Source organism: Hypomesus nipponensis, chromosome 22 (assembly GCF_054491055.1).
Source record: "Hypomesus nipponensis isolate SF chromosome 22, ASM5449105v1, whole genome shotgun sequence".
Lineage (NCBI taxonomy): Eukaryota > Metazoa > Chordata > Actinopteri > Osmeriformes > Osmeridae > Hypomesus > Hypomesus nipponensis.
In genome coordinates this window covers 16,959,312-16,984,798 of record NC_140382.1, presented here as the reverse complement: position 1 = coordinate 16,984,798, position 25,487 = coordinate 16,959,312, and the positions used below count along the sequence as shown (strand labels likewise).

At 49.5% G+C, this 25,487-nt stretch overlaps 2 protein-coding genes across 3 annotated transcripts; one reads left to right on the top strand and one right to left on the bottom strand.

The window, feature by feature from the left end:
• Window positions 1-12: 12 nt before the first annotated feature.
• Window positions 13-4,556, top strand: car15 (carbonic anhydrase 15). Of its 2 annotated transcripts, XM_084688031.1 has the most exons (9): window positions 13-806; window positions 912-938; window positions 1,595-1,624; window positions 1,760-1,936; window positions 2,875-3,020; window positions 3,200-3,292; window positions 3,391-3,457; window positions 3,623-3,783; window positions 3,959-4,556. In XM_084688031.1, exons 1-9 carry the CDS (start codon window positions 752-754, stop codon window positions 4,178-4,180), a joined length of 978 nt encoding a protein of 325 aa, XP_084544157.1. In that variant the 5' UTR covers window positions 13-751; the 3' UTR covers window positions 4,181-4,556. The 2 variants fall into 2 exon arrangements, with proteins under 2 accessions (XP_084544157.1, XP_084544158.1); XM_084688032.1 differs by lacking the exon at window positions 912-938.
• A 3,264-nt stretch (window positions 4,557-7,820) lies between these two features.
• Window positions 7,821-25,250, bottom strand: setd1ba (SET domain containing 1B, histone lysine methyltransferase a). The gene is given in 18 exon segments (XM_084686591.1): window positions 7,821-10,528; window positions 10,789-10,926; window positions 11,266-11,385; window positions 11,640-11,765; window positions 13,196-13,363; window positions 13,750-15,017; window positions 15,154-15,567; window positions 16,202-16,274; window positions 16,449-16,742; window positions 16,899-17,072; window positions 17,508-18,269; window positions 19,967-20,433; window positions 20,436-21,054; window positions 22,015-22,130; window positions 23,149-23,419; window positions 23,782-23,880; window positions 24,198-24,352; window positions 24,546-25,250. Coding segments are annotated over 18 exon segments (5,499 nt in total). The 5' UTR covers window positions 24,607-25,250; the 3' UTR covers window positions 7,821-10,354.
• Between the last annotated feature and the right edge of the window lie 237 nt (window positions 25,251-25,487).

Genomic DNA, 25,487 nt, shown 5'->3' with positions numbered 1-25,487 from the left:
TGGGCTAATATGGTTCACTGGACTTGGCATTTGGCGGTCTGTGAGGACCCTTCTGAATTTTCAAGGAAATCCCTCAATCTCGGCGTCTCTGTGACCAAATGTCAAGAGGATTAAGGTGAGAAATGGGAAATCCCGGAACAGCGACACAGTGTGTTGCTGATAGAGTAGGCTACTGCCCAGGGAGTTTCTGTCCTTTGGCTAATAGATGGAGATTCTTTATAGAAAGCCCCATAGTGATACCCTTTTAGGACCAAAGACGATGCCTTGTACTGCTGTGTTATGGCCTAGCTGTTGTGTGACGTGTCTTACTTGGATGAGACGGACTTCTAATCACCTATGAAAATCCACGAGCCAACAACGGTATGGGTTGCATTCTCCATTAACACAATCTCCGTGTAATATCGTCACAGGACCTGAAGCTAAAGGTTAAAGCATTATGGTTCTATTGTCCACCCTGCTTAATACTTTAATTAAATCTCAATCAATATCCTGCAAGTTCGATACGTAAACCCTTATCTCATGTATTATGCTAAACGAGGGCGGGCGTCTCTCCACGCCTGGTGCGCGTTAACAGCAAAGGGCACTATAATGACACACTCCATTGACCAGACGAGGGGTGGGGGTTCACTCTGTCCCCGCAAGTCCTGTTAAAAGGTTGGCATGCGCAGATCCATAAGCACCGACTTGGCTTCTCTCCTTGAAAATACATAATTAGACAAATATTAGGTCTGTGTACCTCCATTTAAACAGGATGATTTTTGCGATCACTTTCCTCCTGATGATGATTGTCTATGGCTCATACACGGGTAAGCAGCACACCGAAGCTAATCATTTTTTTAAAGAAACTATTTGACAAATAATTAGGCTAAATAGGCTATTTGTGCAGATTATCTAATGAACGGTTCTTTTAGATGACTTCTGTGATGATGGTCATTGCGGTAAGTGTAAAATTAGATTTTTTATTGTCACTTTTTTTGTCACTTTTTATTTTGATTAGGCTAATTTTGTCATGTACACGATTTAAGAAATTAATAACTTCCTCCATAGATAACTAAATCAATAGACTTTTATATAATTTAAAAATCCTGCAGATACATGTTGAGAATATTTCTATAGTATTTCCCTCTAATAACCTTTTAAAGAGTGAGTTCCAAATATTTCCAACTGTCCCCACAGCGCAAGTTATTTTCCCTAACAGTTGTCTAGCTAAGCTAGCTAGCTTAGTTAGACTAGCGTTAACTGCCGCGCTAAGTTACCTAGCGTTAGCATTATAGTCCAGCCGTAGCAATGCTACTACTATGCTAGTGTTACCTGCCAATGTTACCTGCCAATTTGTACTTTATGAGGCCATACTAAAGAGGCTGTTGCTTAGTTTTTTTTCTATCGGAAAATATTAAACTGGAATGTTCAAATCACATTATGCAACTTTACTCTGTGTCTCCAACTTTCAAATGCTCTCCTGACGCTACTCCTTAGGGGTAAATACATAGCACACACTGCAAGTATAATTATTTGTAGGCCTGCTCATTAGTAGGCTACTTTTGTGAACTTAAATTGTGAATTAAAGTTAATCATTCTACTCATTACTCATTAGATGATTTCTGTTATGAGGAGAATCACTGTGGTAAGTCATAACATTTTCATTTTTTGTTTATGAGCATAAGATGACACAGAGAGAATTAAATAACCTCACATTCATTTAGTATAGAACCTGTTATCCTTTGAATACCTTAAGTTCAGTGTAGTTTGCCCCACTCAGACCCCTATGCCTGGGGTGAAATATACTCTTCCTGCCACCCCTTGCTGGACGAGCACCACTCTCCCATCAACCTGGATCATCACATGACTAGAAACAACACTCTGGAGGCCCTAGAGCTGGAAGGCTTCGACACTGTCCAATCAGGACGCTGGAAACTGAAGAACAATGGACATTCCAGTGAGTTTACCCTACGAGTCAGGTATGGGGGGCAGATGGTTTGGGGTGGGTGGGGGGGGAGGGGGGCAGAATGTTCAGGGGCTGGGTAACAGAGGTGAGGGGTGTTGGTATGGATATAGTCCAGTATGGAGGCAGATACTTCAGGGGGAGGAGGTTCTGGAGGGTGGGCCAGACAAGGGAGCTCCATGGATAACTACCCGTTGAGTATGCCACCGTCTGGGGGAAGATGTTGTCGTGGAACCAGTTCGTCATAGGGAGTCGGATGGCTGAGCGGTTAGGGAATCAGACTAGTAATCTGAAGGTTGCCAGATCGATTCCCGGCCATGCCAAATGACATTGGGCAAGGCACTTCACCCTACTTGCCTCGGGGGGAATGACCCTGTACTTACTGTAAGTCGCTCTGGATAAGAGCGTCTGCTAAATGACTAAATGTAAATGTCATCAACAATCATCACCTTTGTCTTGCTGGTGTTCAAGGCCAGGTTGCTCTCCTGACACCAGGCTACTAGGTTTGACACCTCTCCCCTGTCAGCCAATTCCCTGAAATCCCTGGAGGAGATCAGACCAATCACTGTGGTGTCACCCGCAAACGTGATGACGCCTTTGGCTGTACTTTCATAGGCATGGAGCAAGTACAACCTAGCGCTGAGACACTATGCCTGGTATAGCTGAGATGTTGGGATTCCTTTGTAATGTGGCGAGTAAATACAGACCATTTCTTGACTGGCCACCAAAACACAGAACGACTCAGAACCCTTCTCATCCTCGAGTTTGTCGCTTTGAATAAAAGTATCCGCCAAACGAACAACGAAATGTACCGTATCGTGAAACAACTACCCGTGACACGGTCCACAGGCTCTCTGCGAGGGTGTGGCTCTGTGTGCCGTGTGCGATGCATCCCTGTCAGGTCTGAGGGACTGTGTGTGTGCCGTGTGCAGTTGTTCTGGAGGTGGGGAGCGGGATGTCGGTGAGCGGAGGAGGTCTTCCAGGGGTGTATCACACCGTCCAGCTGCATTTCCACTGGGGAAGCACCTCCTCCAACGGCTCGGAGCACACGATGAACGGGCGCCGCTACCCCATGGAGGTGAGAGGAGGGATGCTGGCTGTACTGGGGGTGTTGGTTTGAACCCAAGGGGGTGGTGGGGGAGTTGGGGCAAAAAAATGTGTTAACTTAAAAGCTTTGTCCTAATTCTGCTATGGTAGGTTAAAAAGGTGAAGCAGAGGTTTTTTTTTTTTCTTCGGTTTTTGTGTTTTTCTTTACAGATGCACATCGTTAACATGAAGTCGATCCATCCCAACCTCACAGCTGCCTTTGATGACCCGACTGGTTTGGCCGTGCTGGGGGTCTTCATTGATGTAAACTTTGTTTAGTAGTTTTGTAGTTTATGCTTTTTGGACCGTGTGATGTTTGTATATTAATACATACTGTACATTCTTTAATTATCGTTTCACAGGTTGTTTATGCAGACCATGTCCCATTCAGTCAGATATCCCGATTACTTTCTTTAGTTGCTTATAAAGGTCTGTATCAAGCAACGTTTCAATCTTTCTCAATTGGTATCTAATCATTCCCACTTGTGTTATAAAGATAAAAGCCTGTGTAGTATTATAAGGGTCAAAGCCTGTGTAGTCATTATGAATGTCTTCTCTTCATCATTATGGTCATGCATCCCTCCATCCCTCAAGGGCATACGGCATCGGTCAAACCTTTCCCTCTGATTGGCCTATTACCTGAAAACAACATGGGCCAGTACTACCGTTACCATGGCAGCCTCACCACCCCTCCTTGTTCCCCGGTGGTGGTATGGTCCGTTTATGAAGTTCCCATCTCCTTATCATACTCTCAGGTCTGTCAGATTCACTCAGTCACCGTGTATAAATAATGTGCTCATTCAGCTGATGTTTTTCTTCAATGTGACACACAGACGGGAGGGGGGGATTTGAACTTAAGACCTCTTGATCTGCACCCCAAGTGTTCTACCACTGAGCTGAGCTAACCATCTGTTGAATTAACTCTCCCAGGTCAGACAGTTTGCTTCGGGGATATTCTCCACAGAGGAAGACGCAGACCTCGTCAAAAACCTCCGAAACAACTTTCGACACGTCCATCCGACCTTCAGTCGTGACGTCTATGCGTCCAAAGACGCCAAGAGACTTGCCGCGACAGCCCCCCCTCATCTTCACCAACCAGCGCTGTCCATTCTACTGCTTCAGCTTGCCTTATTCATCTGTATCATGTGTTGACTCGTTTGGTGTCTAATGTCCTAGCCCAGGGCTCCTTGGGGAGCTACCCTCTTGTAGGTCCAACCTCAGTAGTAACTAATCAGATTCAACACATCATCCAGTTAATTATTAGAATCAGGTGTGGTAGAGCCCAGAAAATATACAATACTGTGAATAATTTATAGGATAAATTAAAGGATTTCCATTGTCTCATGTTAATCCTAATCGGTAGGCCAAATCTTATCCTACTGTATGTGACGATATTAATATCTTATATTATGAAGTATTAGACTATGTTATAATGTGATAGATTTAAATTAACACATTACATTAATGTGCATGATGTGTTCGTATATCTGATGAATACATTACATTGTATAATATTGCACTCATTGTATTATAAGGTATTGATAAGGTAACATAAGGTAAGACTTATTAGGATTAACATGCCATGGAAAATCCTTTAGTTTCTTCCACAAAGACTACTGTTTGAGTACTGTACTGTAGGTGTTCACCAATATGCCTGTATGAATATATAATCTCTTTTTTAACAGTTTAAACTTATTTTTTAAATAGTGGTGGAAAAGTAAAGTGCAGCTTATCAGTGCCCTTGTGTTTACATTCCTGATTCAATTTTCATTGTGGATGAGATCTGTATGTCTTCTGGAATGGAGTAATCGGTTTAGTTTCTAAACCTAAGTCTTAACAACCGTCTGATTGGAGACAGAGTTTAACAAACACGTCAACATGAATATGACCCGTTTGGACATACAGTGCTACTAGCAGAGTCACTGTCATCACATGAACACATGAACACACTGTCATCACATGAACACACTGTCATCACATGAACACTCTGTCATCACATGAACACATGAACACACTGTCATCACATGAACACTCTGTCATCACATGAACACATGAATGAACCGTAAAACAGGATAAATGAACAGATAATAAGGGAGAAGCTAATCAGGTTATTGTGATTAACATCAGCACATACGAAACCTCTCATTTCTCCAATATCACTCACTAGCTTTTAGTGTTTTTTTATTTGTAAACAATCTCCTGGAGACCTCCACTGGATCCTCTGAGGGGCAGACACAGTTCAGAGGTGACACATTTGACATTTTATTCATTCAGGACACGCAGTGTCATATACATAGTGAATTTAGAACATCCAGCAGAGAATCAAGGCTCAGTAGTGTATATTTCTAACCAGAGTTTGGTGTGCTGGGTCAAGAAAATGTGCTGTGTTTATCAGACACAGTGTATAATAACCACATCTCAGCTACCAGGAACAGTGTGAGAAGGGTATTGCCTCGTGTCACATGTGTTCCTGGGGTGACATCTCCACCCTCTCACTTCAGTCAGGGTGGGTGAACTTTAACCTCCAAGCTGCAACGGGTTCCGAATGGTAGACGCGTGACAGACAATGAGAAGTCTCTCTGTATTTTTCTCTCTCCCCTTTTTTCTAAATTTCTCACTCTCTCCGTGTCTCTCCTTCCCTCCCTATTTCTCTCTCCCCCATTCCCGTCTCTCTCCCTATATATCGCTCTCCCTATTTCCATCTCCCTCCCTCCATCACTCTACTCATGTCACACCACCCTCCTCCAGCCACAGTGTCACAGTGGTGGAGGGAACACAGACAGAGCTCTTTCTGTCTGCCTCATCCCGCTACAGATGGTGTCGATTTCAGGAGCCAGAGGATGAGGTCAGTCTGGCAACAGCTCAACAGTCCGCTCCCTGCAGCCTAGTGGACATATGAGTCACTGCAGCCTGTCTGTAAAACATAGTACAATATAATATAGTAGTGTATAATACAGGAGTGTATAGCATGCATTCTAGTGGACATGTTTCTCTGCAGCCTGTATATCAGTATGTATTCTATTATATAGTATAGTGTATAGTATAGTATGTAGCCTAGAGATACATGACTCACTGCAACTTTTATTGGGTGGACACGACTCAAAGAGGTGTACAAAACCCTTACTAGTGGATAATAGTGTAGCATCTCTAGAACTGTACTCCAGAATCACGAATGAATCAAACACACAAACATGGTCTGCTGCCAAATCTCTCTGAGACATGGAAGATCAGAGAATGTTATTTTTAAATGGGAATTCAAGGACCACAATAAATATCAACAAGTGTTCAACAAAAAGAAGGCAAACTCTCAATCCCAGACAAGACAGTTATCATGTGTCCATAAGGTTCTCCCTATCAGATATCCTTCTGTCTCAGACCCCAAACACCCCTGACCGGGTCAGGCTGACCCCAAACACCCCTGACTGGGTCAAGACGACTCCGGTGCCAGGCTCAGTCTGGCCCATAGATGGTCTCGGATATTTAACTGGTATGCTGTTATGTTGCACGTGGTAACGACACGATGACCTGTCCTCCACAACTTCCCTTCTGTAACTAAAGTTAAGGAATACAAAGAAATACGGCGAACAACACCAGGAACATGACGGTGAGTTATATGATATCAGTTATTATTTTTCAGTACTGCTGATTGGGACTAAGACAAATGGTAAATCCATTGATTTCTCCTCCAACTCACGGCACGGCGCTGGTTCAAACCGTAGACTGCACACACACACACACACACACACACACACACACACACACACACACACACACACACACACACACACACACACACACACACACACACACACACACACACACACACACACACAAACAGGAGAGCATTGTTTCATCAATGCTTCTCTTCCCATCTCTGATGGACAAACTAATGAATGCTTTGATGAATGAAGCTTCCAAGATGCTCTAGGTCAGTGGTTCTTAATCCTGTCCTCAGGGAACCGCTGTCCTGCATGTTTTGGATGTTTCTAGGCTCCAACACACCTGATTCAAATGCATGCTCGTTACCAGGCTTCTACAGAGCTAGAAAATGACCCAATATATTTGAAACAGGTGGGCGGGATCAGGGAAATGCGGGACAGAGGCCCTCGAGGACCAGGATTGGAGAAGCCTGCTCTAGGGGGTGTGGCGACTGAGTCCAGGTCTCTTAAATAGAGACATTGCTGCAGGGTCGAGGTGAAGGTCTCTTAAATGGAGACATTGCTGCAGGGTCAAGGTGATGACACACAGGCGTATAAGCACACCTCTGACAGATAAGTGGAAATGTATACAAGATAGCTCAGTATAGCCCAGTGGTTAGAGCGTTTGGCTGCAGATTGTGGTTGCAGGTACAAATCCCTCTCGATATGTTGCTGCTGATACGTGATATTGAGACATTATTGTGAATGTATTTATATGGTCATCAAGTATGTAACTGATTGATATAGTCATCAGTTGTGTGGCCAAGATGGCAGTTGTGATGAGATCACCTGAATTTAATTTGTATTCAACAATATCTCAACCAGCTCCTAAATGACCTCTTGACTCAGTGGTTCCCAACCCTGGTCCTTGGAACCCCCTGTCCTGCATGTTTTAGATGTTTCCTTGCTCCAACACACCTGATTCACCTCTGGATAAACTCTGGAGAAGAGCATCGGCTAAATTACTAAATGTAAATGTGATTCAAATGACTCGGTCGTTATCCAGCTCTGCAGAAGCCTGTTAACGACCATTCATCTGTTTTAACCAATCACATCACTGGGCCAGTTAAAAGAAGCTTGTCTCAAGAATCCAGTCGCTTGAAAAAAAATGCCTTTATTTTCCATGGTTTTCTTTTTCATACATTTGTTGTGTAATAAATAGACATGAGAAGCAGGCTGGTGGCTCCACCCCTTTCCCATACCATTTCTGCAACATCATTGTATCTGTCACTCACACTGCAAACAAGTTTTCATAGAATTTACAACACAAAATAAAAAATAAAGCTTGACACAAGCTGAAAATACTGCCACCAGCTCAAAGCACACTCAAATTAATACATATTTCTCTGAGCTGTGTTTATGTAGCAAATCCCCCAAAACAAAAATATATATATTCACAGTTAAAGTATTTACACATTTTAATAAGATTACAAAGGAAATGGGCAGAAAATGAAGAAGTTTCTACAAGAAACGATCTTTCAAAAGGGAAGAGGAGCTTTCTGTCTGTACAAGATGGACCTTTGCTTTAAATAAACAATTTCAACCCTTGTTTAACTTTAGAAATTCCTTTTCACAGATCCCTGAAAATATCTTCTTAAATACTCATTTTTTGTTTAATAAAAAAGGAAAGATGCATCATAAGTACTCCCCTGTTGTGATAAAAAAAGAAGCTTCCGATCTGATTTACAAGTGAGCCTGTACATCATTAACACCACTGCCGTTAAAAAAACATCCTTCAAAGCATGACATCACAATGAACAGGAAGCAATGACTGACTTGGTCTTGGAGGATTCTGGATTGGCTGGGGAGACAAGAGCGATACAGGAAGTGCAAGCCTCTGATGCATTGAAGACGGTGTTCACATCCTGCGAATGACAGAGACCACGTGACCACAGGTGGACAAGACTAACTGTGGACTGGAGCCTGGGGGGGGGGGGGGCAAGAAGCAAAGAGAACGAGGTGCTAAGCGACCTTTCAGGAACACTGGTGTAAGCTAGGTACAATACTGGGGTGGGAGGGGCCTAAGAGCTGAGACACAACGAGACTTATGGGGGGGAGGGGGGGGACTCATCGCCCTCGCCGTCGCAAGCAAAGGAAACCGACAGTTACAAAAGCAAACATGCACACACAGACACTCATCCAGTACAAACACATTCGCTCACAGGTTAAAATATATATATATATTTTTTTAACCCTTTCTTGTCATTTCACTGTGTGTAATGTGTAAACACAACAGCAACACTCAGCTTTCAGAGCCATCCCTGTTTCAGAACTCTGGAAGGTATCCATGCATATGGCACTTAGAATACTGCTTCTATGCATGACCGTCATTATCATTGTCGTCGTCATCATGATGCCCACCTTTGATTGTGCCACAGCCAGACCCGGCCCCAAAGTCAGTGTTACGTGACAGACGACAGTTTGAGATGGGACACTGGCTGGGGTTACATTGAGTTTGGGTTCAACGAGACTTAACCCTCCATGAAAACACAGTGAGCTATGCCTTTCCAAGGACTTAACACTTGTGATGCATGGTTAAACCTTCAGTTCTTCGATGTACCCATTTTAAGTGTGTGTGTGTGTAATTGACTATTCTAAAGTATGCCTATAGAGGGCAGCACACACATATTTTGCTTTCATGTGCACTCACAGAAAACACACACACACTAAAGTGTCTTAGAAGAGACAAGAGGAGAGCGAGAGCAAAAAGAGTGGAAAAATACAGCAAGAGCGTTAATACCATTTGTAAATCTTTGAATCCATATACCTAGAATTTGCATAAAGTCACAGGCAGCAGCATGATATGGTATTTGCTGGTAAGAGGGGTGTGTCTCTGTGTGTGTGTGTAGAGCGATGGGACGACGGCCTCCACACAAACCAGATTTGTGAACACGTGGCAGAAGCAACCGTTGTGTGCGCCTCAAATCTGCATCTGCTACGAAAGCACTCGTGTCAGCTGATGTCCCGACAGGTGTCAGGAACCTGACCTCTGGGGGGGGGGGGGGGGGGGAATAGTGTGACGGGCCCCTCCTAAATCGAGGGAAGTGTTTTCCTTGTGCGTGTTTATAGTATCAATGAGCAGCTCGGAGGGAGGGTTGGGTGTGTGCATGTACACGTGTATGTATGTATGTATGTATGTATGTATGTATGTATATATGTGTAAGTGTGTTAAGGGGGGGGGGGGGGGGTCACGTACCACACATGTACGCCATAAAGCTTATGAGGAAAGTGAGAGTAGGGGAAACAAACCCAGGACGAGAGCCGAAGTGGAACCAAGTCGAACATACACATCGGAAGAGGGAAGGTTTAGAGTTGCCGGACCAGGAAGTCCGTCGGTACAGTGCTTAGTATTGTCCGGGTCACTGACAGAGTACGTGTCTGTTGAAGAAGCACCTGAAATCGTAAACAATCTTGAGTGAATGTGTGTATATAAGAGTCCCAGATAGGAAAACTGCACTGAACCCAGATGACTTGCAGGTCTTCGAACCCGGGTACTTCAGCCGTTTCCTCCCCCATCTTCCATCACCGTGTCGACTTTTTGGCATGGAGTCTCCGTGTGCGTCGTCCAGGGTAGCGTGGTCGGCCATGTTTAGGGACAGTGCTCTTTGTTGCTGGAAGCGTCTCTGCTCTAGTTCAGCGTGCCCCTGCAGTTCTCTGCTCCGCACAAACAGGGGATCTTTTCATCCTCGATGGGGAACTTGTAGTCGTAGGTGATCTCCTCGTTCACATTGATGGGCTGGCGGGAGTAGATGACGATCTTCTTCTGGGACTCCACGGTGATCACCTTCGCGTAGCAGTTGGGCTGAGGGGAATGGAACAACAACATTAGCACCGCGGCGCTAGCTTAGCGTGACGTAAGCAACCCTGTTAGCATGCCTATGCTAGATTAGCGTAGCAGTATGGATGAGGGAGAGGAATGGTGGAAGTAACAGTGTTAGCATCACAACTCTAGCTTGTGTTGCCACTGCTAACAAATCCTCAATTTTTCTTGTTGTCTGCAGGAAACAAGTAGGAGCCCTGTGAGACCCGACCTGACCCGGGTCTCTCAGGAAGTTCTCTTACGTTGCAGCTGTGGTTGATGAAGCGGGCAAAGTTGCCACACTTGGTGGCGTCTATGATGGTGTCGTGGTCCACGCGGAACATGTAGCTGCTCCCAATGCCCTCCTCCTCGTAGCGCTTCTCCCTCATGTCAGCGATCACCTGTAGCAGACGGCAAGGAGGAGCCGTTAATGCACTGGGACTGTCCATGAGCCTGTGGTCTGGGACTGAAACTACATGTTCATGTAGTCATTTAGCAGACGCTCTTATCCAGAGCGACTTACAGTAATTACAGGGACATTCCCCCCGAGGCAAGTAGGGTGAAGTGCCTTGCCCATAGGACACAACGTCATTTGGCAAGGAACCTACTACCGTTTGACATTTTATGTATTCAACAGATGCTACAGCCCATAATCAAAAACCACAGTTACAAGCCTATGGTCTGGGACTCCCAGCGCGTGGCCCCTGTGGTATTCCTCCTCATGTCTCCCCAGATCTCACCTGTCTGATGTTCTGGCCGACGTACTCAATCACCATCTCGTCAGCAGCGATGGGCTCCAAGGCAAACAGGCCCCAGTCGTGGATGCCCGACTTACAGAAGCGAATCTTCTTCTTGCGGAACTAGAAGAGGAAGGAGGGAACGAAAGGCGGAGGGATGGAATGGAGAGAAGAAGAGAGAGAGAGAAGAAGTAGGGATGGGAGAAGGAAGGACGGAGAGGAAGGAGGTAGAGAAGAAGAAAGAGAGGAGGAGAAAAAGGGAGAAAGGGGTAGAAGAGAGAGACATCAGGTGAAACAGGGTTGCAGACAGACTGATTGTCATGGTAGACCGGCGCTGCGTTGGATGGCTGGCAGGTGGTCCTGCAGGCTCGGTGTACCTTGAGCTGGTTGAACTTGAGCAGGTCACTGTCGCAGCTGAAGGAGGACAGCAGGCGACGCTGTTCTGAGCGGCGCTCCGAGCCGGCCCGGGTGGAGGCGTGGACCTGGGGAGGGATGCTCATCCCCTGGAGGGGAGGGAGGAGAGAGAGACAGAGAGAGAGGAGAGAGGGAGAGAGGAGGAGAGGAGAGAGAGACAGAGAGAGGAGAGGGAAAGAGGAGAGAGGGAGGAGAGAGAGAGAGAGAGAGAGAGAGAGAGAGAGAGAGAGAGAGAGAGAGAGAGAGAGGGAGAGACGGAGGAGAGAGAGACAGAGAGAGAGGAGAGGGAGAGAGGAGAGGGAGGAGAGAGAGACAGAGAGAAAGGAGAGGGAGAGAGGAGAGAGAGAGAGGAGAGAGGAGAGGGAGAGAGAGAGAGGGAGGAGAGAGAGACAGAGAAAAGGAGAGGGAGAGAGGAGAGAGAGAGAGGAGAGAGGAGAGGGAGAGAGGAGAGGGAGGAGAGAGAGACAGAGAGAAAGGAAAGGGAGAGAGGAGAGGGACAGAGGAAGAGAGAGAGAGAGAGGAGAGGGAGAGAGGAGAGGGACAGAGGAGAGGGAGGGAGAGAGACAGAGAGAGAGGAGGGAGAGAGGAGAAAGAGGGAGAGAGAGGAGGGAGACAGAGAGGAGAGGGAGAGAGGAGAGAGAGAGGAGAGGTGGAGAAGGGAGGAGAGAGAGAGAGGAGAGGGAGAGAGGAGAGAGAGAGAGGAGAGAGGAGAGGGAGAGAGGAGAGGGAGGAGAGAGAGACAGAGAGAAAGGAAAGGGAGAGAGGAGAGGGACAGAGGAAGAGAGAGAGAGAGGAGAGGGAGAGAGGAGAGGGACAGAGGAGAGAGAGGAGGAGAGAGACAGAGAGAGAGGAGGGAGAGAGGAGAAAGAGGGAGAGAGGAGGGAGACAGAGAGGAGAGGGAGAGAGGAGAGAGAGAGGAGAGGTGGAGAAGGGAGGAGAGAGAGAGAGGAGAGGGAGAGGGAGAGGGAGGAGAGAGAGAGAGGAGAGAGAGAGGAGAGGGAGAGAGGAGAGGGAGAGAGGAGAGGGAGAGAGGAGAGACGGAGGAGAGGGAAGAGAGAGAGAGGAGAGGGAGAGGGAGGAGAGAGAGAGAGGAGAGGGAGAGGGAGGAGAGAGAGGAGAGGGAGGAGAGAGAGAGGAGAGGGAGGAGAGAGAGAGGAGAGGGAGGAGAGAGAGAGAGGAGAGGGAGGAGAGAGACAGAGAGAGAGAAAGAGGAGGAGAGGAGAGAGAGACAGAGAGAGGAGGGAGAGAGGAGAAAGAGGGGAGAGAGAGGAGAGGGAGAGAGGGAGACAGAGAGGAGAGGGAGAGAGGAGAGAGAGAGGAGAGGTGGAGAAGGGAGGAGAGAGAGGGAGAAGGGAGGAGAGCGAGGAGAGGAAGGTGGAGCAGAAGAGAGGAGAGGTAGGTGGGTGTGGGAGAAGGGAGGGTACAGAAGAATAAAATGGTCACAAAAGGCCAAGCTGTAAGGCAGAGACTACGTCTCTGTCACACAGACACACTCAGACAAATACACACACACACACACCTGGGTGTCGACAGGGGGCTCGTCGGAGAGCAGGCGGGTGCTCTGGAGGTATTTGATCTTGTCCTTCTTGTCAATCTTGTAGTAGCCCTCGCTACGCGCACAGCCGGTCATGTGATCCCTCATGCCATCGTCTCGCCTCTTCTTCTTTGTCCCCGGGATGTTGGTAGGTACACAGGAGTCAAGGGCAACGCAACGGAAAATGTTTGAGTCGACTACAGTTCATTTTTTACCTGACTTGAAACCTTACCTCACTTTCTTTTTTTACTTGATTTACGCTTCTGCAGTTGTCAGCTGTCATATATGCAGAAGTGAACAATTTGTGTGGGAACTGCCCAACATTTACCTGCACCAGTGCATGAAACATATTTCATTCACTTCAAATTTTAGTTAGAAAAGTATTCCATTCACTATTCTTGAGTGTAATTACAATACGTAGACACCAGAGGGCGCAGTGTGTCACAGTAACTTGGAAGGTGATCGTTCTGAATAACAGCAGCAGCCCATTAGTTGGGGGGAGGGGGGGTCTGGGGTGAGGGTTAGCAGTAAAGGATATGAGGGTGCTGGACCCACAGGGTGTCGTTGAGCCAGTCGTTGCCGATATCCTGCTGCAGCATCTTGTCGTAGGTCACCTGCAGGTGGCGGATGTCCTCGTCGTCGATACCGTCATTCCAGATGTCGTACAGGATGGTCATCTCCTCAAACTCGGAGCGCGGGGCGAAGCAGGGCCGCGAGGGCGTGGTGGCGGGGGACAGGCTGTCCAGCAGAAGCTCCTCCCACCCCCTCCGCGGCCGCGGCCGCCGCTGCTTGATGAGGGTCTCCTCGTCCTCGTAGGGCAGGATGCCGTCCTCGCACTTCACAACCGTCGTCATCTGAGGCTCCGCCTCCGCTTCCCGGAAGTCCAGCCCCTTGGCGGTGGCGTCCAGGCCGGCGCGGCTGACGGCGTCCGGAAGGGCTGCGTTGGCCAGGGCCTGGGTGACGGGGGGCAGGGAGGGGGGCATGGAGCCCAGCGGCAGCTCCGAGGTCACGGCAGGGGGCGCCGGCGCCGGCGTCTTCTTGTTCTTGGGTCTGCCGGGTTTGCGCTTGGGTGGGGTGGCGTCGGGGACGGGCGGGGGCTCGGCTGTGGGGGGGCCGTGGGGGGGCTCCTGCAGGGAGGGGACAGACGGAGGCAGGCTGGGCAACAGCGTGCCCAGGGGGGGCTCCTTGAAGACAGGCCGCTCGTCCAGGCTCTCGGAGGAGGCCTTTCTGGCCAGACTGGCGGCCAGCGCCGCCGGGTCGGGGAACGTGGGGGCGAAGGTGAAGTCTCTCCCGGGGGTGCGGGGGATGCCCGCGCTCAGGACGGGCGACTGGGCCGGGTAATAGAAGGGGCTGCCCAGGACTTGGGGCGAGCTGAGCGTCAGGCTGTTGCCCGTGAGCGGGGTCTCGCTGCCGGGCGTGTTGGGCACCGTTTCTGTGCTCTGGGACTTCCCCAGGCCCTGCGCCCGCTCCATCAGGTCCCGGCCGGGGGTGCGGGGGGTGTCCTCGTCCGTAGGCAGCCGAGGCCGGGGCAGGAGGAGTTCGGACAGGGGGCCGGGCGGTGGCAGGGGCAGGGAGCGAGCTTCCAGGGTGGGGGTAGGAGGGAGGTGCATGGAGGGGACGGAGAGGGTTTTAGGGGCGGTGGTGCAGGGTAGGTCCTCGTCCTGCGGGCGGGGCTTGGGCCGAGTGTCCTGGTCGCTGTCGGCGAGGGAACCCGTGGGAGTGGGTGGACGTACGTTCCCAACGTCCTCGTGGGGTTCGGACGCAGGTACAGGAATGCTGGCTTCAAGATCCAGATCTGGCTCTTCGACTGCAAAACAAGAAAATACGACATCTCCATTCACAACATACCCAGTGTCACATAGAGGCACTTGTAGGAAAAACAAAAACTATTTCGCGTCAAATTTAATTTTAAAATGTCAAGACCAAGCAGAAGAAGTTCAAACCTGGGACTCCCTTGGGCGACAGTGGCCAGACGTCCTCCAGGGTGGTCCGGCCAGACCCTGCCGCCTCCTGCCCCTCGACCAGGGCCACGTGGTTGGGCTTGACCTTGCGGCCCGCTCCCTTGCCCGGACTCTGGTCTTCCAAAACACACGGCTCCTCCTTGGGCGGTGGGCCCGTGGGCGTGCTGGGAGCCTTGGACACCACCTCCTCCTCCTCTTCCGCCTCCTCGTCGGAGGAGGACGAGGAAGAGGAGGAGGAGGACGAGGACCGAAGCCGGTCCTCTCCTTTCTCAGACTCCACATCCAACGCCATCTCGTCCTCCTCCTCTTCCTCCGAGCTCGACTCGTAGTCCGACGAGTCTCCGCTCTCTGCTGACGAGTCAGAGTCTGCCTTGCCCGAGGCAGAGCTAACTGCATCTATGGAGAGGCAGGACACTATGAGTTAGCATGTCACAGAGCTAGCTGCATCTATGGAGAGGCAGGACATGAGTTAGCATGTCACAGAGCTAGCTGCATCTATGGAGAGGCAGGACACTATGAGTTAGCATGTCACAGAGCTAGCTGCATCTATGGAGAGGCAGGACATGAGTTAGCATGTCACAGAGCTAGCTGCATCTATGGAGAGGCAGGACATGAGTTAGCATGTCACAGAGCTAGCTGCATCTATGGAGAGGCAGGACACTATGAGTTAGCATGTCACAGAGCTATCTGCATCTATGGAGATGGCAGGACACTATGAGTTAGCATGTCACAGAGCTTGCTGCATCTATGGAGAGGCAGGACATGATGAGTTAGCATGTCACAGAGCTAGCTGCATCTATGGAGAGGCAGGACACTATGAGTTAGCATGTCACAGAGCTAGCTGCATCTATGGAGAGGCAGGACACTATGAGTTAGCATGTCACAGAGCTAGCTGCATCTATGGAGATGGGACACTGACTTAGAAGGTTACCACTACAGTTGAGTTATGATAATATTTATCTTATGGAGGATTATGTACAAATTACAACAGGTATATTGTGTGTATTAGAGTAATAAAACGTAGGGTTACCTTCGTCTGAAGAATCGGATGATCCTGGACGCGAGTCACTGGAAGAGTCCGCCCCATCTTCTTCACCACTCTCCTAAAAGACCCGTCAAGATCTGACTTAAACACCGAGCTCATAACAGATACCCAGACGCACAACTACAGATGTGTGTATGAAACCCCACCAGTCTGTGGGTGTCCCTCTGTATCTATACCAGTCGATCAAGTCTTCAATCTCGCCTCCGTTGCCGTGTGATGGCGGACAGCTCACCTTGCCCGACGACAGCCTCTCGGAGACCTCCGTCTCGTCGGGCTCCTCCTCCCTCTCCGACAGAGACTCCTCCTCCTCCTTCCCCGAGGTCTCCTCCTCCTCGCCCTCGCTGTCCAGCTCCAGAGGCCGGGCGTGTCGGCGCCGCGCCGCCGCGCTGTCCCCGTCCAGCTTGGAGCCGTCGGCCGGCAGGTCGGTCTGGCCGTCGTCCTCCAGCTCGTCGTCCGCCGGCGTGGACGGCCTTGCCCGCTTGGTGTCGCCCGTGGACGACGCCTCTGGGGGGTCCTTCCTCTTCACCTGAGGGGGGGGGGGGGGAAGGGGGGCGTCAGGGCGCAGGGAAACAAAAGGGTGTGCAAACAAGCACACCGTAGCGCACACACTGGCACACTAAACACACAAAGACGCACACACAGCCGCTAGCAATTCGTGAAATAACTCCCGCGACGGCGGTACCTTGAAGGAAGGCAGGCGGATGGCCCCTCGGAGGCCGATGCCCAGTCCCATGCCCTCGTAGCCCAGGCCCTCGCCCTTGTTCCAGTTCTCCAGCAGGCTGGAGCCCATCGTCTCTTTGGGCTTGGGTTTGTCCTCCTCCTTCCCCTCCCCGGCCTTCACCGGGGTTAAAGATGCCTGGAGAACAACAACAGCCGTAGCATGAGTCTACTTTAGACAGCTCAGCCCTGTACAAACTAGTCTTTGTCATTACTGAAATGAAAGTGAAACTTAGCCCTAAATTTGTGAACAAGCTAAATAGCTATATTAAATCTGCTGTCATATAAATCAACTCCCTGCCTACCATGCTATCGCAGCTCTCCACGACATAAAACACATTAGACGATTTCCAACAAACTCTGCTCACAATCACCCTCTCCCATCAAAGCTCAAGACAAATTAGTTTTTGGTCATTTGAAACAAACTACTGATTTCAAATGTGGCTTCTTTAGATAAACATTCTTTGGTATCCAGGCATTCTTTGGTATCCAGGCAACAACGGTCATATTCTACCACTGTATGAATGTAAAGCTGTTGTGCTGCCCTTGTGCTGTGACTTCTGGGGACACCAACCTTGGCCGAGTGTTCCTTCTTGTCCCACCACTCGTCGAAGGCCCTGAAGGCCACCACCTCCACCATCTTGCGGTTCAGGTCCCTCTTCATGATGGCCTTGAGCTCCTTCATGATGACCAGCAGCACGCCGTCCACCGTGGCTTTGTGCGGGTCCTCCTTCTTAGCCTCGTAGCCGGGAGGGGGAACCGACGGGTTGAACTTTGGCATGCTGGGAAGTGGCCAGGGTTGCCCCGGCGCAGCCGCGTTGGCCGCAGGGCTGGCCCCCATGGCCAGGGGCTGGTAGGGGCCGCCGAAGGCCATGGCGCCCGCCCCGGCCGCGGCCGCCCCCATGAAGTGGGGATAGGGGTATGGCCTCTGGCTTTGGGCCATGCGACTCAGCATCTGGGTCTGCATCTGGAAGGACATGTGGACGCTGCTCCACTGGGGGAGGCAGCTGATGAGGTCCATCTGCATCATGGGCACCATGCCCGGGGGGTAGGGCAGGTGGGGCAGCATGGGGTGGGGCACCCCAGGGCCGGCCATGTGAGGAGGGTGGGGCCCGGGGACCGAGGAGTGGGGGGGCAGGTGCGGGGGCGGCAGGGGGAAGCCAGCCTGGGGGGGCAGAGGGGGGAAGCCCGGGGGAGGGATGGAGATGGACTGGGGGTGCATGGGCGACACGGCAGAGTTGACCACGATGCCCTTGGCGCAGTCCCCGCTGGCGACGGGCGAGCCGGGCATCTCCTCGTCGGAGATCTCCATGTCCTCCCCTGAGGAGTGGTTGCTCTGTGTGAGAAAGGAGACAAGAGATCAGCACCCTCTCGCACTCCCCCCACTCCAGGGACGGCACGGCCCCCCGCTGAAACCGGTCTTTGGACGGGCAGTGAATGCATCTCATCGCAGTGACTAACCTGAAGTGTTTTGGGTTGGTTTTTAAGTTCGGGCTCAGTATCCAACTATAACCAGACACCTCCCACCTATCACTTTCATCACTCTCCATCACCTACAACTCCCCAGCTCCAACCTTGACATTAGAGGTTGGGAAGAACACCACTTGCCGTATGCAGCGTGTCATTAATTCCTAATCCTTCAAAACAAGACACAGACATGACATTGAAGCCCAGTCTGGCTGCAGTCACCAAACCGCCCTGCGACTTTTCAGAAGCGCCAACTTCCGAGCCCAGCCGTTCATTCAACACACCTCTTACAACTACGCAACCAACAATAGACCAACCTGAAACGACAAACATTACGCAGGGCATTAAGAATCGACGGCGTTCACGGAATCCTTTGAACGAGAATCAATTCAGTGAGGAAGTGGGACAATGAGATTGGAGGACAAAAGTGAGGGGGGAAGGATAGGGGAGTGTCGTGTGTACCCAGTGAGCATGTGCCATTGTTTACTTTGTGATAGTGTGAAAGGTGAGACAAGAACTACACCACAGCCAATCTTGACAGTCTGGCTCGGGCCAACCAGGAAGTGAGGCATGAAAGGGAGCCAACGGTTATAACCTGCTTCTCCTTCCTGTTTGCATGTCTCGTGAGTATTTCACCAACAGGAAGTGAAAGTACTCTCTGCTCCATAGGCAGAACATGTCAGTCTTGTTCAGCTGGCAGTACTAGGTTCAGGTTTGTATACAAGAAAATCATGAAACTAGGTTAGCTGGATTGGGATAAGCAAAAGAAACACAGCATAGAAAATACCCCAATCCTGCTGGAACAAAAACATTAGCTGGGTCTATCAATTGAAACAAACCGCTCCGACTGCTACTTTTATGAATCGGAGGCAGTGAAACCGGAATGAAGCGTTGCCTCTGCCCCAGTGAGGCTGCGTGAGAGGGAAAGTGTGTCTGCGACCCTTACCCTCAGGGGCCCCAGGGCTGCTTCCGGAACCTGCCGCGGTCACATGACCCTCACTGTAAACACAATATGAATCCCGGTCGGGTCCACACTGACGCAGAACCACTGGGCAGTTTAGGGATCTCAGGGTGATTCCTTCACGCGATTCACAATCTACTGCGTGTGAATTTAGCAGATGCTTTCATCCAAAGGGATGTACAGAGAGAGATTTGAACCTGCAACCTCTAACTCCACCACTCAGCCAAAACAACCCCATGTTGGTGGGAAAAAAAGTAGCTAGTTTTAGGTCAGTTCACTTTTTAAGAAAAGTGAAGAAGAAAAAAAGGTCAGTGTGACTTCCGTTGAGGTTGTGAAATGTATCGATGAAATCATTTCTCCAAATCGTCACCGCCCATGAGTTCCCCTCTGTCCCTTCATCGACAACAGCTTCTCTGCTCCACAGCGTGTTCACAAACCTAACTCCACCTTAGCCGTGCTCAACTGTCACGCTCAGCAGTGTGACAAGATGTCACGACCAGACTCAGACCCGCTCTCACCCGTCCTCCACGATCAGGGTCAAACGACACACACACACGGTGGAAGTTTTCGATAGGACTGCCGCCCCCCCCCCCGCCCAAACTTACCGTGTCCATTTTGTCCGTGGGGGTGTGGTTTCCAAGACGACCGTCTTTGAGGTCGTCGGAAACGGACTTCTCCGGGCCTGGAGAGCTTGCCCTCTTGAGCAGCGGTGCGGTCCCAGGGATGACCTCCTCGTCGTCGGACTCGGGCAGCGGCGTGGGGCTGATGTCCTCCAGGCCGGTGCTGGAGGGTCTGGAGGGGCGCTGGGGGCCAGGGGGCCCGCCCACGTAGGGGGGGATGGGGGACAGCTGGGAGGACGAGGACGAGATGGGGCTACCTTCCATCTTCACCTCGGTGTCCGAGTCGCGCTCGGCCAAGAAGGGCAGCTTGCGCTTCAGGAGCATCTCGATGCGCGAGTCCAGGCTGTGCCGCTCCGAGTCCAGGGTGGGGGTGCTGGGAGAGGGGCAGCGCTCTGGGGTCCGAGGCGGGGGGGTGCTGGGGTGGGAGGAGGGCTCCGGGGGGGGCTCCGGGATGGGGGGGTCTCGGGCTTGTCGGTGGCGGCGACAGGAGGAGGCTGTGGGGGGCGGGGGTACTCGGCTTCTCTCTGAGCGGGCTGGTGGAACGGAGGTTTGGAGGCGGGGAACGCGGGGGGCATGGGGGCCAGGTACGGAGAGTAGGCTGACTTGAAGTTGCCCGGGGGAGGCGGCGTGTGGGCGAAGGATGAAGCACTGGGCGGGGGTTCGGGTGGGGGTGGCTGATTCTGCTTGAAGGGGGCTGCGTCGGAGCCATTGCCTCGGTAGGAGGAGGATGTGGAGGAGGAGGAGGAGCTACCGGTGGCGTGGACGTAGCGCCTTTCTGGTCGCCGGTTGTAAGCGTCCTGGAACTTGGTCTCGTGGCGGCGGGGCTTGTAGCCGCCGCTGGAGCCTTCAGCTCGGCTAGACTGGTAGGCCGGCGTGTTCTGCCTGCTGGAGTAGCTGGAGTCCTGAGAGAAGGGGGTGCCCGTCTGTCGAGGTGTCCCCTGGGACTGGGGCGTGTCCTGCCGGACGCTGGAGTAGGCCGTGTCCACCGAGAGGGGGGTGGTGGTCGAGGGGGTCGAGGGTCCTCCCGCGGCCGAGGAGCTGCCCTCCGAGAGCCTGCGGAGAGGTTCGCACGCCTGGAAGACACACACACACACTCGGGTGAGGTGGCACACACTTACTCAAGGCACTGCATAAAAATGCCAGACACAGACTCAACTGACGCGCTCTGTAAAACATTAGCAGACATGGGAGTCACTCCAGATATATCCAGTTATAATAACTTCTGCCCACCTCTGTTTATACCAACTAGTCCAATCACAGTTCAAGAGTTTGAGAAGCATGTCGGAGGAGGGAGGGAGGGAGGGAGGGAGGGAGGGAGGGAGGGAGGGAGGGAGGGAGGGAGGGAGGGAGGGAGGGAGGGAGGGAGGGAGGGAGGGAGGGAGGGAGGGAGGGAGGGAGGGAGGGAGGGAGGGAGGGAGGGAGGGAGGGAGGGAGGGAGGGAGGGAGGGAGGGAGGGAGGGAGGGAGGGAGGGAGGGAGGCCTCCTCTTAAAGGAGTCTGGCTCAAAGTACAGCAGGTTTCAAGGGCTTGCCCCTTCCTCTACAGACAGGGAATGGACTACATTCCTTCCAGGGCCTCATTTTACCACCTGCTGCACTGATAAAATGGATTAAAGATAAAAGATGTCAGCTTGGATTGGCCAGGGATCGACTGCTAGTCCGTGAAGCCTGGCTGTAACAATGAACAAAGCACGGGCTCAACAAAGTCACCTTTCAAACCTTTCAACTGCTTAGTTTCCGATCTGAAATGTATTTCCAGTGACCTGGGTCACCCAAGTTCAACAAGTATTTAAAAAGTACATAAAGTAGCATGTTAGAGGGTCAAACTGATTGGGATCCTGGTTTTGGGGGGATACCGGAGGCAGTGAACACTCAGTAGGACATCATTTGATTCATTTTCACGATCATGCTTTTGTCCAGAAAACAACGCCGCTTTTCTCTCAAGAAAAACACAAACGGTGCCTGCAGAGAGTACAGCAGGAGCCCCGAGGATCAGATGTGTCCGGTGGGGAGGAGCGGGTGACGGAGATCTTACCATGAGAGCCTCGGCCAGGCTGCGAGGTGACAGACGGACTTCTTCACCCACGGGCAGGGTCTGGGGCGTGTAGCTACCGTCCATCAGGAGATGAAAGAACTTCAGTCGCCTCTCCCCTACAGCCATGGGAACAGACATTTGTTAAGTGGGTGAATTTCGGCGAGGATTCAATGGATTGTTTAATAGAGGAGGAACAAAAAAAAAAAAGGTCTTCATTAAGGTCAGCCAACACAGAGACCCCCCCTATATTAACCAGTTGACTGGAAAGGAGTTTGAACATGTGAGGTCTGGTCAAATCAGTGTCTGGGGAAGGTTGGTCATCGCTCTGATCTATAAACATGCCATCCTGCTGAGTGTGAATCAAAATACGCACTGTCTCTTTAAAAGAGCAGAAGACAGTTTCGAGGTAGAAAAAAAACGATCCATGAGGAAAATCTAAGCAACCCTGGTAAGGCCATGGAAAGCGGAATCCAGTAAATTGGTCAGATAATTTAGAGATTTATTTTTGATAAATATGTTTATCAAAGAAAGACAAAAGTCTATCAAATGTTATACAGCAAAACACACACACACACACAAGTATAGCCAAACACACACACAAAGTCAAATAAATATCTTGATTTAAATCCTTCATGCCTTGCTCTGCATTGTGACTATCCTATGATAAATGAGTGCCAGCAGCACAGAAACTACTCTATCTTCTGGTATGTTTTAATAAGAATTGCTCCATTATTTCCTGCAACCTAACTTTTGAGACAATATTCTAAACCAATTATACAAATATGTAAAAATTGCAAACGTACAAAGATAGATCACAAAACCAAACTAAACAGGACTTACTTTTTAAACACAATTTTTAATTGTGTAGATAATTACGTGAAATTTGCACAAGCTAAAAAGAGTTTAGTTTTGTCCCATGGGAGTCCTGCGCGCTCACTGAGGTTCAATTACGTTACCAAGCAACCAATGTAAATGTATCGTCTACACGTGATAACTGCCCTCAAACATCTTAGCAACTGACAGATCAATTTAGGGAAGGGTCATAGTAAATGTGCACGCCACATGTTATTTTTTATACGGGAAAATAATTGCGTATAGCCTACGTAATTTATATTAATAAAGTATGCCATTTACCTTTAGGGTCAAGCTCCACGTGGATTTTGTTGCCCATGACAGACGTGTTGTTTAGACTCTGGACGGCCTCCTTAGCTGATTTCACCGTTCCGAAAACGACCTTGGCAATTCCCAAGTGTTTTTTGTTCTTCGGGTTGTACAGAATTTCCACCTCTTCTAAATCTCCAAATTTCTTACACATGTCGGTTAAAAACGACTCTCTGATGTTATCGTTCAGCTTCGCGAATGTAACCTCCTTTGGAGGCACGCGGCCGATGTAACATTCGTCAATCTGTAAACAAAAATATAAAAGGTAATCAACATCATTGGCTAACCGGTAGCCTAGACATCGTTGTCGATATATATTTCATAATAAAATTGTATGACATCTTTCATGCAAAACGCTACTTTGGTGAACCGGGTGCCAACAAAGAACCAAAGTAATACATTATTAATATAGCTTTAGAGAAGGTGTAAAGGGACAATGCATTGCCTAATAATGTCTTAATGTAAGTCTTATGTCTTAATCCAAAAATCCGAAAAGGCACGAGCCGTTCTGTCAAGATCAGTGAGGGGGTGTGTCTGACAACCACGCACACAAGTTCAGACCCCAAATAAAGTTGAAGAGGACATTTCTTCTCAAGAATAACCTACCTTAAATTTCGGAACCGGGAGATCAGTCTCCTTGTACTTGGACCAGTGGCGACCGATTCTAGGGTCTCGAACGCTATCCACCGGTGACATTCCAGGGTTCTGTATAGAGAGCAGAGTGTTACCTACCATTCTAGAACTTAAAAACACACTGGGAGAATATCATACACTGAATTGAAAAAAGTTTAGTTCAAAATGCTGATTTTTAAACTACAGTTGGAAAGAGCTCGGTTCTATATTTCGGAAAGATGTGCCGTTCTCCAAGTTGTTATTGGAATATTGTCAATTGTGATGCACAGTGTCAGGTGCAGATACAAGCGTTTACACGGTCCACAATGTATCAATCGTTGGGGTACTCTGTTACAATTGTAACGAGGCTAACTCGTCACTTCAAAGGCGGATGTTAGTGATCAACGTACGGGCATACTAAAAGTCTGTCCATCGTAGCGATACAGTTTTGGCGATCCTTTCTGGAACGCTGGGTCAATAATCAACTTGTAACTTTTCCAATGGTGACTTCTTTTCTCCCCCGAACTGCAAACGGGATGGCTGTTGTCCATGCCGTTCGCCAAACCTGAAAAGACACATTGACATGAGGGCAACACGGTCTCGCGAACGTCCAGAAATCACATTGCTACACGTTCTGTTAAAAGCGTCTGCATTCTAGAATTTGCAAATACTAACAGGAGGAAAATGGGGGAGAAGCATATCCCAGATACCCTATCGAAACAGACATTACAGAAGGGAGAAAAAAAGAGCAAGCTTACTTGAACTCAGCTTTCTGCCATGGTCTTCGTTTACTCTGTTTCTTTCCCCTGGCTTGGACATGATTTGCCCGATCGACTGTTTTTAATTAATCAAACGGCAAGATCGTTCACCTTTCGCTGATTACATTACATGATTTAAAGGATACTGCCTCCTTTTTGCGAGCCAACACATATTGTGTGCCTCTAGTCTGGGGTTTCTGTCTCTCCCACAATACACCACTATTGAGCTTGGCAACCCCTCATTCCAGTCGCACTTTCGATACCAAGTTATTTGGCTATGTCTACTGTCTTTAATATTGGCAAGCTACTACAAACCATACGAAAATTATTTATCACTATAAAAATATATTATGCCTGCATATTTAAAAAGATATATTTTATGGCCCTGTAGCTTGAACAAGGAATCTGTAGTAAGTGTCGAATCTACTTCTTGCATTTACTTCAGCGGCAAACACAAGATGGATCCAGAGGGCTCCTTTTTAGGTTACGCGCCGATCTGAGGTCTGCTTGTATTTTCTGCTTCCACGCGCGGTTGCATTAAGATCTGATCCGAATACTGTTGTTAAGGGATTGCTTCCCATTCATAGCTCATTAATATCTCGAAAAACATCGCCAAATATCGCTTCATACACCACCTATAAGTAAACGTGTTCGTTATTTTTTATTTAAGAGATTATTCTTTGAGTAGCCTGCACGGTGATTTGCAACTCGTTAATATTATAGCCTATACACAGGCTATATGCAAAAGCTGATATAGCCTATTGATTATTACCATCATTACCTGTTTCATTCTCATTGCAATTTGTATAAATAATCCGTATGTCCTATTTAGCTTTTGTGTGAATTGTTGTGCCCTCGCACATTATGCTTGATATTTTGCAGTGCTTGGGCAATTGGCTGGTTAACAGTAGCTGTTCCGCCGGCCAATCAGATCCAAGCACC